The 14,881-nt window shown below is 35.3% G+C and overlaps 1 protein-coding gene across 4 annotated transcripts in view; it reads right to left on the minus strand.

Moving 5' to 3' along the window:
- Window positions 1-1,663: 1,663 nt before the first annotated feature.
- The window catches only part of AEBP2 (AE binding protein 2), a 40,178-nt gene continuing 26,960 nt past the window's right edge, over window positions 1,664-14,881 (minus strand). For 2 of the 4 annotated variants that reach the window (XM_068191884.1, XM_068191886.1), the window contains 6 exons: window positions 13,533-13,719; window positions 8,524-8,648; window positions 5,717-5,784; window positions 3,398-3,511; window positions 3,074-3,140; window positions 1,664-1,770 (listed from right to left, as the gene is read on the minus strand). In XM_068191884.1, the coding sequence (XP_068047985.1) occupies window positions 3,086-3,140; window positions 3,398-3,511; window positions 5,717-5,784; window positions 8,524-8,648; window positions 13,533-13,719 (549 nt within the window). In that variant the 3' untranslated portion in view covers window positions 1,664-1,770; window positions 3,074-3,085. The remainder of the gene's footprint in view (window positions 1,771-3,073; window positions 3,141-3,397; window positions 3,512-5,716; window positions 5,785-8,523; window positions 8,649-13,532; window positions 13,720-14,881) is intronic. The other 2 variants (XM_068191887.1, XM_068191885.1) reach the window with 2 other exon arrangements.

The raw sequence follows: 14,881 nt of genomic DNA on the forward strand, positions 1-14,881 counted from the left end.
CTTCATATCATTGATAAGATTCTTTTTTTGTGTATATAAGTAACATTTTTAACCCACTGGAGCTAAGCAAGACTCGTGTCAGTACCAATGCAGAACGCATTTGTATTACATTAGGATATGCTCACTTCTGCAACCAAAGGGTTACTTTAAGTCTTAATCTATTTAATAAAAATTTAGTGTAAAAACTGCTGGTTATTAGTTTCACTGTAGTAAATTCCTCCCCAATAAGGAGGACTAACTCTGCAGTTTGACTGCATATATCCATACAAATTTTACATATTAGTTCCTTCCGACAGTAAGGAAAAAACTAATTCTGTGTTTACTATTAGAAAGGAGTGCCATGAATTAATTATGAGTACTATTCATCCCTCTAAGATTTCTGGGAAGGATGTTCAATGTATTTTTGTTCTTACAACAGATACTAACAGTAGTATATAGTCCCTTAGGTATGTAAAAGAAGGGGTTTTTTTACTGTTGAGGAAGGTGCTTTTTTTAAACAATTCTTCTGGCAGCACTAGTGAATTACAATATCCTTCAATATTATTTCTACCGTAATATATACATTTTAACTTTCATGCCTCTAGAAAAACATCTACAGTACATTTCATAATATAAAAATATATTACAAATCTGCTGAAATATTTACAAGCAATGTCCTATTATCTATATGCAACATTTTTGTCTCCATACAAAGACTAACAGGTTAGACGCATCTCTATTTGTCAGTTAAAAAAAATCCACGGCTCCTTGCTTATTAAGCAAGGAAATGATTTTACTTTCCTTTTCAAAGCCAACTTTGGTGCATAAAGGATTGAATTTCTAGATTAATTTTTTTTAAAAAATACCATTTTCTTTACATCTAGAAAACATTAGGCCAAATAAAGCATACTTTACAAGTGAATGGGGATCCTAGAGGGTCAAAAAAGCAAAAGAAATCACCAGTAACACTGACTGCTTACATCGAGGTTTCCCAAACCCGTCCATTGATACGGATCACACCAAAGCAGATCTGATGAACACACTACACTACTCCTGCAAAGGGGTCAGACAGACTGCAACACTCTGAACATCCCGCCACCGTACTATATGTATCCAGAGTTGACTGGAAAAGACAAGCATTCCATCAACATTTGTTTCAACACCATAATCCAACATATTTTAGGGATCTGCAAAAGGACACGAGATCACAAATGACGAATGATTACTATCCACCATACTCAAAGGGCAACAGGATAATCCCTTGGTAGCTGTTCTATTGTCTGGCATGTGTTAGGTTTAGTTAACATTGACAGGAAGCCCAATAGCTCGTTAACAGTTCTCCTGGGAATCGGGAGGAAATGGTGACGGTCACTTTTTCTTTTCATCAAATATAGACTACTGTATTCACTAAAGAAAAAAGCAGCTTAAAGAAGCAAGCATGCAAAGCCTTTTAGTTGTTCCACTAAGTTGCCAGAAGAGTGTTTGCTCAGTCTCCCACTGTACCATTCCATGAAAATGTGGATATACAGTAATATATTAATATATTCCACGGAAGCATCAACTTCATTCACAGAATGTTTACACTAAGCATAAATATTTCTCTAACCAAAAAAAAAAAAAAAAAAAAAAAGAGAGAGAGAGAGAAAAAGAAAAAAAGAAAAGAAAAGAAAAAAAAAAGATGGGATTTGACTAATGTGCAACTTTATTTCTAAATCCATTGTCAGTGACTAAGACTGCAGGTGTCCCCACTTGCTTGGTTTTTACCTCTTCAACCTCTTCTGGGGCATTGTTCTGTAAAAGAAGATGGTACAGCTTTACGTTAAGACCCTGTGATGTATACACTGGTCAGCTGAATGCACTATGAAATCATGACTATACAAAATCTACTTTCATTTGATTAAAACCAAGAGTCATTTCAGATGATCTCACAAAAGTGTATATTTTAGATCATCATTTCAAACTTTCTATTAAAGCATGACATTTTAGCATGATGTTAATAGCTGCCACTGAATTTCTTTAACTACTCTTTCCTCTTGAAAAGAGATTTTGGTTTTTAAAGTTTGGCTTTGAAGTTTTGGTTTTTAAATTTACATCATTAAGCTCCCTCAGCTGGTCCCAAAAGCTCATTTCAATCACAGACTGATCAATACTGCTAAAAATAGAGTACAATATTACATGTGGGGACCTGATTTTATTTGAGAGACATAGAAAGGTTTGCTAATTTTTCTCCAAGGGCTTAATCCAGAGATGATTAAATTTTTTTTTAAAAGGTTACGCTTTTCTTTTCAAAGCAAACTAATCCATCAAGCTCAGCAAAGGTAATCAATATGAAATTATTAATACCTCAATTAGATTACAAAAGTCACTGTGTTAAGCAGTTTAAAATACACAATCCAATGTGGCAGTAACATTTTTATTATTTTACCATTAATAACAATGATTCGTGGACTAAGATAAGTACTTAAAACACATTTACAAAGATAGCAAATACAGTAGGATTGGTTTTCATATTGTAAAGCAAGATTTCATTAATCTGATTAGTGAAATACACTGAGGATTAAAGGTGAACTGAAAGGCTTATTGCATAGAAAGATTAGTGTTTAATTTACTCCTTGAGACTCTTGGGCACTGGATGTTAAGGAAGAAACATCGGAACACTGAACTTCTGTTACGACAAACTTTCTTTCCACAAGCTATTTTCATGGATTTTTAATATAATCACATATGGATCTATGGATGCTCAAAATTTCAGAATGAATTAAGCATTTCAGATTACCTTTAAAAACTGTACACACAGAACTGTGGGTACTGACAATCATGGGAGAGCAGTAATAAAGGGGTGGGGGGAGAATCAGGAAATTATTAGAAACCAGATGGATTAGAAGCCAATCTGAGGGCCTAAAAACAGAAATGTGAAAGTAGCTTAAAGGCAAGTAATATGGATTGTTCCCTTTTGTCCCCCTACAAAGAATCTTGTAATAAAAAATAACAGTACTTGAATACAAGTACAAGTTTCAAGGTAATACTGCATGTATTACAGCTGAATATAATATGGAAAGATAAATTTGGACTTTAAAAAAATTGGTATACAAACCAGTATGTGATCTTAACAGAAGTGATCTTTCAGGATTCCACTGTATGTACCTCCTTTACTAGAATTTCTGTACACCAAGCACAAAAAAGTAAAATACACTTGGTAAATACACACATTCCCCGTTTCTCAGTCACTAGAGTTTAGTTCAAGAAGTAATTCTGAAATAACTTAAGACCTCAGAACTTAACTCCTGGACGTTTACAGTACCACGGCTCCCTGATCTGGTGTATAATACATTAGCAATCCTGATTTTCCAACGTCAAAAAGTTAAGTGAGGCTTAAGATTACATTCAAGTGAAGAAAGTTTTAAAATGAAGATGTTACCTGTAAATGTTTGGGTCCAGAAGCAAGGCAGTATCTTTTGGTAGTTTTGATAAATGAACTACTTTAGTTTTTAACTGATGTCGCTCACTTTCATTTACCCACACATCAGGCAGACTATGAATAAATAAATAAAATAAAAATATTCAAAAAAGATCAACTGTTTTTCTTACCATAACATTATGTGGTAAACTAGTACATATGAAGCAAATTTCACATTTCCCTGGTTAAAAAGCATCTTCACCAGAGTGAGGAAAGGCAGCCTTTACACATTATGCTTTGAAGTTTACAGGTTTTCAGTTTGAAAAGACATTGAAGAGAATTTAGAATATTCCAGAAGTACATTCCAAGTGTACAGTGATAATGGCACTACATTCTCCACTGTAACAATTTAATGTGAAAATGGCTAACAGAAAAAACAACTTTGAAAATAATTTATTTTACTAGGCAGATATTCTCTGACTCTGTGCAATTAAAGGACTTCATACACTGCAGGCACTGAGCTTTGAGTTACACTAATTTCTTGCTCCAAGATCAAAGGTTTCAAAGACAAAATGCTCCAACTTTGCTGAAGGTAATTGTTTGATTATCCTCTTCTTTGCATTTTTGGGGGCGTTTTAAAAATTTTCTACATGTCCTAGAAGCCAACTATTAACTTCAGTTTGGGGGAGGAGTTTACAGTTAACGTGCCTAAGTCTTTGAAACAGGTTTCAAATTGAGAAACCCAACACGTAAAACTAAATGTAATGGCTCTTCCTCTGCAAAGCCAAATTTCACAGACTTTTGCTAATGATTTCACTGAATCTGTATTTTGCAAAGATTGCACTTTGCATGAAAGTTAGCTGCAACTCAAATTCAAGTTTTTTGGGTAAGCTATTCAAAACATGAAATGAAACCCAGAACCTCTAACCCAGCAGGAAAAGGAGTTTCTCCAATTAAATCTTTCAGATGAAGGAGGAAGAAAAAAATTAAAAACAACAGGGCATAGGGGGAGGGAGAACAACCCAGCAGGCAATCCATTTATTCACTGAGTCTCATGGATCATGAAAGGTGGAAAAACATCATAGAAGTTTTTAAAATAAAGCCAAAAATCACTTTTTGAACAACCAACATTGGGAAGACATTTTCAGTAGCAGCTGTATTCTCAAGATATAAACAGCAAGAAAGAAAACTTTTCACATGCAGACATTTGAAATGTACAGAAAGACAACAAGTCGGTAAGCTGATTTACTGGCACCAAAAATAAACTCCTGCTTTTAACAAAAACCAAAACCAACAAAACAACCCTGACCCTCCCAGCCCACTAGAAGTTATTTCCCTCCTGTAGAGGAAACAACTTAAAGACTTGTATTTACTTTTCCTGACCAAAACCCTATACCCATGGACATCCTGAAGAACTTGTGCAGTTCTCAAGAGGACTCAGTGGAGCTAAATCACTACTCCCAGCTCCATGGGGAAGGCTGATGAACAGCTCAGGGGAGTGGAAAGGAATGACCCAGAGTGCATTTCACTTTCTGAAGTGTGGGTGCCCTGACAGTGTAAAACAGACTGATGGTGTGTGCCAGGATACCTTGGTATCTCTGCTCACATGGAATAACCAAGATGAACTGAATACTCAGTAATTCAAAACCACATCATTCAGTGCCTGAAATACACATTCTGTCTAACCTATCTAACCCAACCAAGATGCAACAAACAGCAATAGAAAACATATTTTTCCTCTGACCTGACCAACCAAATCTAAATTCCATTGGGAATGTTTTAACATTACTGAACAACGTGTCTTCTCCAGTGCAGAGATTCTAAAACTGAATTCATCTGCACGAGCAAAAAAATCATTCAACTCTGTATTAATAAAAAAATTACTCTTTTGTTTATTTTTCATGTTCCCAGTGTTGCATACTTCTTAATGTTTATCTTAAAATAAAATTGTCTTTATCTGTAACATCTTAAAAAGTATCATTTCAGAATGCTGTTAGATTTAATACTACCATCTGTCCTAAAAGGAATCAAAAACCTGCCTATTTTATAAGAATATTTTAGCTTTCTTCTCTCAAGATGAATTGAAACTTGGGACAAAATGCATTAAAAATACAGATGCAAATTTAACTGAACTGGTATTAAAGCCTAAAGACTTGAAAGTGAAAATCAATAAACTCATTTTTTATTAATTTCTAAACTTCTAAATTACGTTTTGAAGAGCATTTTTTAAATATTAACTTTAACTCAAATTTTGAAAGGCACAAAATGACTTAGTAACAGTTCATTGATCCCACTGTAAATCCTTCCCCATTTAAAATGTATCACTAGCAATATACTCACATGTCCTCTGGTGTCCAATGAAGCAAGAGCTTTATTTTGCCAGAATCTTCTTTTCGTTTAGCTATTACCTATAATAATTACAAAATCATAATTAACACCAAATTACAGATTTTTTTACTCAAAAATTGTTGTTCTTCATGTCCTACTAGACATTCATAGAAAGCAAACTGTTATACTCCTTCGAAGTTGTGTGTCTGCAATAAATATGCTCTCAAGACTTGAAATTGTTTTGCCAAGAACTTAAGTCCATTTAGGTTTTTAAGCGGAAACCATGATTCAGCCAGAAGATGTCCACTTAATACAGCTTTATTGGGAAATATTCTAACTACACTCTCTGCATTTCCTGCACTGTCTCAGAAACAAAATGGAAATTCAAAGCCAACATGCATCAAAGTGGTCTCAAATCAGACATGGAATTTTGCTGACCTCTTCTGGAAAAGAAAACAATTTCACACTGTAAATTGGTAGGCATCTCACTGCATTCATTACAAGGTTTCAATATACCGAAACAATGTAACTAGTTAAAATACATGTGGCCACTGAACTGAAATACCTGGAAAAGCTAAAACCAGGGAACAGTTTAGGGTTCAAATGTTTTAGAGAATTAATTTACGCCACTTCAAAGGTTGGGGGTGGTATGACACGGTAACCTATAAGTTATGTTTTTTATTCAGTGTAATACCTGTTCCTTATTTTAACTAGACATGTTTGGCTTTTTCCATCTAACAATTCAGAGAATTAAAATACAATGATTCTGAGTCAATTAAAAAAAAAAAAAACCAAGCAGAAAAAAACCCCATCATAATCAAGTCAAAGGTGTATTCTGGATGGCAAGCACATTTCTTCAAAAAGGTTTTATTAATAACCGCATTCTAAGTCTCTCCATATCTACAAAGAAAAGGTTGTATTAAAAAAGTATATATAAATGAAAGGATGTGCCTTTTCAGAGAACATAAAAGGTATCTACAGTGACTGCTTAGCAATTCTTTATATTAGAATATCTGCCCTGAAATACAGTACATTGTGCTGACATTATTCTTATGCTGAGTAAAACAAAGCCACATCATTTACATCTGTTTTCAGACAGCATGGCAATTTCATCTTCCTATTTTCCACCTTTCAAATTAATGTCTCTGATAATTACACTTTTTTTCTTTATCTGAAGGTGGACCACACAAACTTATTATGCCATTTAGCCAGTCACTATTCAAATCTCATATCCTAATGCCTTTAAGTGATGCAAAATGATTAAGTGCTTGTATCTGAGGTATTGCTAGCTCAGTGTAACAGTCCACAAAACAGCTCCTTGCCTACCTTTTCTTTTTAAAGCTGATTTTAGGCTGAGTCTCATCAACAAAGCTGATGTCCAGCACAAGCCAGCACCCCAAAAAACAGCAGCCAGGTGCAGCATGGGGCTGGAATCCTAGAGCAGCTCTCCCACTGGTACAACCTCTCCCACAGCTGAGGTCCAAGGAATTCCAGATCTAATCAACTCCTGCCATCTCAAGTGACACATGCATGGATGAGCTGAAAAGATTTTCATCTCTTCCTTCACATTAATGTGAAGCAGTTTTAGAGGAGATTCCTCCCTCTAACTCCACCTCCTTATGAATTATTCCAATAGCCAGAGCTGTTCTTCCACAACTGAGCAGACTGCCTGGACAGCCCTTCAGATTAAAGCAAGCTGTGAATTGGAAAAGAATCTGCTTTTCTCACAGCATTGTAAAATCCACGTTGGCCAGGGAAACTAGAATGAGATTTAAATACAGTAACAGCTAAGCCACCTGCAATCTCCACCTGCAGCTGGTGCACAATGTACAAAAAGTTCAGCAGAAACAGCTTGGAAAAGATTTCCAATACAGGCCACAGGTATTTAGAACAATCCTCAGTCTTGCAGAACAAGGTGATATAAGCTACATGCACACAAAAGCATCTTTTATTTATGGAAAGAGAATGATAGTTCAAGAGTTTGAGCCCCATACTAAGATAAGGCTGTAACTGAAGATGTGTCAGCCAGCACTCCTTGTTTGGACTACTCTACCAACTTAAAACCATCCCTCCCCATTTTGTCCCATCTCTTACTTCTTTTCTTCAGCCAGGTCTCCACCTTTTACACACCCTCATCTTCCAACTTAAGAAAACCTGAGGTTACTCAGCTTTTTTAACTTCTGATCCTTCTACCCCAATTCAGTATTTTATCCCTGCTTTGAACACTTCTAAATTAATACTGGTATCTTTCCTGTCCAAATACAAGTTCCCCACTTGGTTCTTGCTTCCTTCCAGCAATTAACCAATATTTTGGCGGTAAGTTTTTCAAAGAAAAACCAGGGATGGGAATAAATTTATTCAGGATTATATCTTTTAAACTGCAGGGAAAAAAAAAAAGGGAATAAAACACATATTTCAGATCAGCATCTTTACATATTCAATTATACACCAAAAATACTTCTTGTGATAAATGATCACTGTCACTCATGACCATGGAAATGCCATCTGAACTGTGTTCTTATTTAGAAGATAGAACCAATTTTCTTCTGCAACACAAAGTTGCTGTTAGATATTCCCCAACTGAATCAGACAGAAAATGTTGCAATCCATTCAATCTGTGAGCTAGAACAACTACCATCAATACCTCTTAAAAGTTCATTTACTAACAACAGTGGACAACTCAACCCTATCAAAGAGCCACTACAGCTTATTTCTGATCAAGCGTCTACAGCAGTAAGAAGAAAACAGAAATCTTTCTGAAATATTGGATTTTTTAGACACACAGGTAAACAAACAGAATGCATCATATATATACTTACAGTACTATGAAATACAACACTGTGGCCTTTTCCTAAACTTTCTATATGTGCTGAGAGGTTAAAGCAGATGGCTCGATGTCTTATAGCATCCAGTGTTTGTGCATCAAAGAAGTCATGAGGTCTTGCTGGAAAAAAGGAAAAGAGATCTTTAGTGTTCCACACACTGAAAGCATTCAAACACATTCAAGCACGTAAATAGGTCTGAAGTGTCATTAGGAAATCATTTATCCTTATGTCAGCACCACTACCTTGTCAGAGAACTGCAAACATTAATGTCACTGAGAGGGAGAAATGATTTCTAGAGAAGCACCATTCAAGTTTGGTCAAAACACACTCCCTGTGGATGAAACAGCTATTTCCAAAAATGCAACCACAGCCGCTCATTCCAGTTTCAATAACGCTAAATAGCCAGGAGAAAAACTCCACACTATTACATATTTCTTTCTATGTACAAGTTGTCATTCCATGTTCTTGGGCTGTTAGTAAACATTTTTTACCCAAGAAGCACAAGCTGCATGCATCACATATTACCCTTCAATTTATAATAAGTAAAGCACAACTAACACACATCTCAGATTTTACAGCCAGTGTAAAACCAGTGGGCATTATAAAGACCTTTTCCTTTTAGAAAAGGATTTTTATACTTAGGTGTTTCTTGAACAGTAAAAGATGACTGAATTTTGATTTAGGGTGTAAAAGAAAGTCCAACAATTCTACACTAAAAGTACTTAAACTAAAAAATAATTGCTATTAAGAACGTATTTGCATGATATTAGAAATATTTCACGGAAAAGTTTTAAAATATACCATATAAAACTGTAACTACATTACATTAGCAGGAACGTCTGAATGAAAATATTCACATTTTTAAGCCTTACTTCAGAGCAGCAATTTATTAAATAACACACTGAAATTAAAACTAAGAATAGGAACTCATATTACATTATCAATCTGCACAATGATTCAAACTTCTGCTGTCTTCATTTAAAGCAGCTTCTATATTCCTGTATCCATTATTTCAAAATGAACTACAAATCCCACTTGGAGCTAGCACTTGCTGCACTCCTGGGGCTGATTGTTGGTAAGCATTCATGTGTACACTCTGTTCTGTCCCTGCTCCATCTCAGCTGGACACTGCCCATTAGGAAATCATCGCGCTGCAATGTGTTCTCACTCTAAGTGGCAATGGAGGACCACAGCTCGTGCTGCAGGTGCTCAGTGATGTAAGCATATAAATATTTGATAAAATAAATCAGGAAGGAGGGTGGAAAGAAGGGGAAAAAAACAACAACTTTTTGCTTTCAGGTTTATGCAGAAAATTTCTCCAGGATTTACAGTGGAAAACATTCAGCAGACTGAGAAGAAAAGGCACGATTTTTCAGAAGTGTGTGAATTATTTAATTTATTCCTAAGTGTTAGTGTTGTATTTCCTATGCATCTTTACCCCAAAATGATTTTGAGGAAACGGATTTAAGTATCTTCCTTCATGCTTAAAAATGCAAGTTCCAAGTGCTCATCAGTTCCTTAGGTCAAATAAATTACATCATCACATCAGTAACCCACCAAATGAAAATCCAAGCCCTCCACAAGTAACAGAGTCTCACTGTAAATTTCATTAACAGTAAGCTTCCTTATCTCTCATATTCCTCCTGTGAACTCGATTATCATGCTTGTTAATAACTAGTGCCATCTTTGCAATGAAAAATCAAGTGACAATACTGTAGTCAAGGCAGCTTTAGAAGAGCAATACTGTGACCTGTTTTACAGGTACACACTTTCAATATATTTGATTCTAAAAGCCACTCTGCATGAATGAGGGAACATGTAAAAGCCCACCCAGAAGAGAAAGCAAGCCACAGACTCTAACTCTGAATCATTCTACATCAAAATTTCTAAGACAAATAAGATCTCCACAGCACCATGAATGTAACCAGCTACAAGGGTGCCACCAGTAAAACAAGCTTTTATGATAAAAAGCTGATTTTCAAACTTACAAGAACATAAAAACATAAGACAGGACAAAAGAAAAGTAAAACACTTTAAAATGACAAGATCTTAAAAACCAATTAAGCAACAGTAAAAATTCTCCTTTAAAAGTCTAAGATTGTAGTCTCATCACCTACAGCCACAGTAAAGTCTCCTTTTTCATCATGCATTCTCTCACAGAAGGGTGTTGCCTTCAGATATAAAACAGAGGAAGCAAATGTATACATTTGCTGTACTTAACCTATTAAGAATTTATACACAAGGGTGCTTCAGTTACAGCATATATCAGCCATTAATTGTCAATAAATATTTAGTAATCCACTTACACCTTTAAAAAAGCCAGGGTCTAATAAAACCATGAGGTAGAAAGAACATACTGACAACATTTTTTTTCCAGAGACAAATTGTTCTGTGCTAAAAAACTGCCATCTTTTGTCAAATTATTATCTGCAAGTGATTTAAACAGATTGTCCACTATTAAATGGCATCTTTTTTTACATCCATATCATTAAGTCCTTGTAACCCTACTTGCAGAGAACCTGGTACATGCGTTAAACATCTCTCCTTTTAGGCACTTAGAAATACCTAAATATAAATCCTTCTTAGGTATTTAGCTTTATATACTCTAGACTGAAAATACTTAATGATGCTAATTGTGTTATTTTGGCTTCTTAGATAAGGGTTTTGCCTTCCCCCATTCTTCTTGTAAAGACAAAACACACAAACTTGCACACTTCATTCTTTAACTAAAACTAAGCTAAAACCCAGAAATACAAGCAAGATTGTATCAGTCCTTTGTCACATTCACTTCACCAACAATATTCCACACAAAGTTTGAAAGGAAAGCTGCCAATACTCAGCATTTTCAGAAAATGCCATCAACTTTGGATACATTTCTGGGTCACAAACCCTCTGGAGAAATACATTACAGTAGTCAGTTCCCAATTCAGTTAGAGATGATTTCTGCCTTAAGGCAAAAGTCTACAGCCAGCATTGCATTTGTCTCAAGAGGCAAGAAGATAAGAAATTGCTCAAGCAGCTGTCATTTTTCCTGTGCAACACTTGATCAAGACAGCAGACCATTCAAATACTGCAGTCTGGTCTTTAACATTCTCACAATATTTATTATTTCCATTTTTTGCTATAAATTCATTCATAACTTCTGCAGCAGATTCTTACTACAACTAAAGCATATTAACAGGTGATTTGAAGTTTTAATTATGAAGCTCTGATTTGAAATTTGTAAGTCAAATAATATAACATGCTGTTTATCAATTACTAATAAAATGCCAACCTGAAAAACTACTTCTGCATATAGTGGGGGTGAAAATTAATAAAGATGCATTAAATCAGCCACCTAACAAAATCAATATGGAGAAGCAAGCTAACAGGCAACTCAGGAACTTCTGAAAATGAGAACTTTCAAGTGACCAGTCTCAGACATTTGTATTTTGAGTAACACAGTCAATAAATCACGATGATCCTTTAGGAACTGTGATTATCTCAAGATACCTCTCTCATTACATCTAAGATGTAAAATATACTGCAAAGTGAGCCCATAACCCGTCACTGATCAGCCTTCCCTTCTGCAACCTTCTCATTTACACAGATTCCCACAGTCAAAAGGAAAGCTCTTTGAAAATCAAATTCTGAAAAGGACAGAAACAGTTTTCTAATTTCTTTACATCTTGAACCAAAAGCAGAGGAAATCTTGAAATCTCTACTTTTAAGATGTGTTTCACAATATAATTTGCTCATATATATTTTAAGAATAATAAGAATTTTTAAGGAAACTTTTCAGAATTCCAGAGGATAATGTAACTTCCCAGGATATGCTTGTCTGCACGCAAGGCAGAAACATGACCACCGCTTCATAAATTTCCATGAAGTTCCTTAAGACACAGGTGAGGTATTAAGAATAAATCACAATCATGGTATAAAGAGTAATTACCTACAGACCACTAGTATGTGAATCCATTGTTGCAGTACCATTTGAATAGCTGGTAACTCTATTTCTTCAGAGGAAGAGAAAGATGGATACAGTTACATGTTCTGATACAGAAGAGTTTTGGAGAAATAAAGCTGTGGAATAAAACCTAAAAAAAGGTACCTTGTGCTACTTTCCAATACTGTAAAATGGATTTTGCACCACAAGTAAAAATTCGTGTCATTTTTTCTTCAGCTGTTGGCGTACCAGCAGAAAAAAATGTAAAAGATTTCTTTAATGTCTCTTCTAAAATGCAGGTGGCAGAGTAACACTTTAATATTAGCAAATGATCCCTTTGGTACTGGAGAGTTGCATCCAAAGCAATTATAACCCAAAGTAAAATATTTTGACAATTACCTAATCTTTCCTAACTATTCCTGTAGATTAGAATCTCTGTAGAAATTTGATGTTTTATTGGTCTAATACTAGGACAACTCATTAATCAAACTACCAGATCCAAACGGACTAAAAGAGGTACTGGGTAAGTGCTTATTTCTTGCAAGAGGAAACAATTCTCACTTTAAATGAAAAATCACATCTCTCAGCACTAAAATCAATGAGCATCAACAGTATGGAGAGAAATTAAAAAAACATAGCAAGTCAATTCTGCCCAAAATTAGATCTTGGTTCTGCTCATAAAACTGTCATTAACATAATGAAATGTTGTGCTCAAAAAAGAGCTTATATAACATGTATTTATCTCTAATTTATATGAATCTGCAATCTCTGTCTGAACTTCAGATCTCATCAGCACTAAGCAGAACCCTTTCCAACAGTAAGAGAGTCAGTAAACAAAAAGCAACTCTGAAATGAAACGCTTCTTTCAATTGGCAACTCCAATTGTTGCTCACAGGAAACTGATCTTTCTTCTTTGACACAGAGATTTACCCTGAAAAGGAATACCAACAGAATCTGGAATTGTTTTCTTCCCATCCCAAGGAATGCCAACCCTACCAGACTCAAGTATGCAGAGAAACCACCAGACTGAGGAGAACTTTCACTCTAAACCTTTCAAGAACCTCTGTGAAACACTTACGTAGTGATCGTCGTCTCTTGTTCTTCAATTTTCTTCTTTTATTCATTCCAGCTTTAGATGGAGATTCCTCTTTGGCCTTCGGCTGGCTGGCAACTTTTGAAGAGTTCTGCTGGCTGAAGTGTGTGGGCACATGACGGGCAAGTCCTCCCTGAGATGCAAAGCTGGCATTGCACCCACCAACTACACACTAGTGAGAAAAAACAGAACGACTGCATCAGTGGCTGTGTGGCACAGGAGCTTCAGAGACCTCGGTGTGACTTCTCTGCCTCAACTTCCAACACACTAAAGCTAAACCAAATTCTTAATGACCATGCAATTCTTAAAAAGAAAAACAAAAACATATTCTGAAATACATTTGTTTGAAGATTTTAACTCTCAATAATTATTTCATGGCATAAAAAAGATAATATTTTTTATGCCATACTATATTTTATATTGTATAGAATAAAAATTATCTCAAACAATGCACTGGCAAACTTTCCACAGAAAACAGGCTTCTGAAGAACTTCCCTCTTCATAGACCAACATTCCCTTGCCTTTCAAAATACAGCACTGTTACTGGTTCTCAACACCTCTCCAGTGCTCTGCATCTGGTAACAGTAACATCCTCTAGCATCCTCCTTTCTTGTGACAAGGCAGAAGTAACAAATACATCCTTACCCACATGAAATTTGAATCAGTTTAAAATGCTCTGTGTAAAGGCTATAAAAAGGTCAATGAACAGCTGCCTTACAGTTCTAAAACTAACTTCAGTGAAGGTGTAGTAACAATTACTTACACATTCATTTTGGGATGCTGCTATTACTTCAGGAGCATTTAATGTGCTTCCCATTTAAAGGAAATGTCCTCTCTCAATAGAAAAATAAGATCCAACAATAATCAAGCAGAAACATACAATCTGAATGACAGGAGCAAATAATCTTGTACTGGCTACAATTATTGGTATTTTTATAAGTATCTGATTCATATGTACAATTATTTCATTTGCAAAGTAAGTATTTAAACTATACTACTGGAGAGGGAAGCACAACCCTTTTCTATTGTGCTCTGAGCTTATATAGGTAATAGGGAAGTGATTTTAGAATATGCATTTCATAACTGGCTGTGTATCCATATGACTGATTTTTCTTGTTGATTGGAAGACAAGAAAATAGCTTTAGAACTCCACATGTCCCACTTTTTTGCCCCTAAACCCCAACCATGTTGTTTTCTAACAGTGGTTGCAGAACGGAAAAGTCTATTTCTGCCTCAAACTTTGCAAATGGTTTTCCATGATCAGTAGTAAAACACAGTGTCCACAAAGAGAAAAAACTGTGCTTTATACTTGCTCTAGGACTAAAAATATCTAC

This window comes from Anomalospiza imberbis, chromosome 5, assembly GCF_031753505.1.
Source record: "Anomalospiza imberbis isolate Cuckoo-Finch-1a 21T00152 chromosome 5, ASM3175350v1, whole genome shotgun sequence".
Classification (NCBI taxonomy): Eukaryota; Metazoa; Chordata; class Aves; order Passeriformes; family Viduidae; genus Anomalospiza; species Anomalospiza imberbis.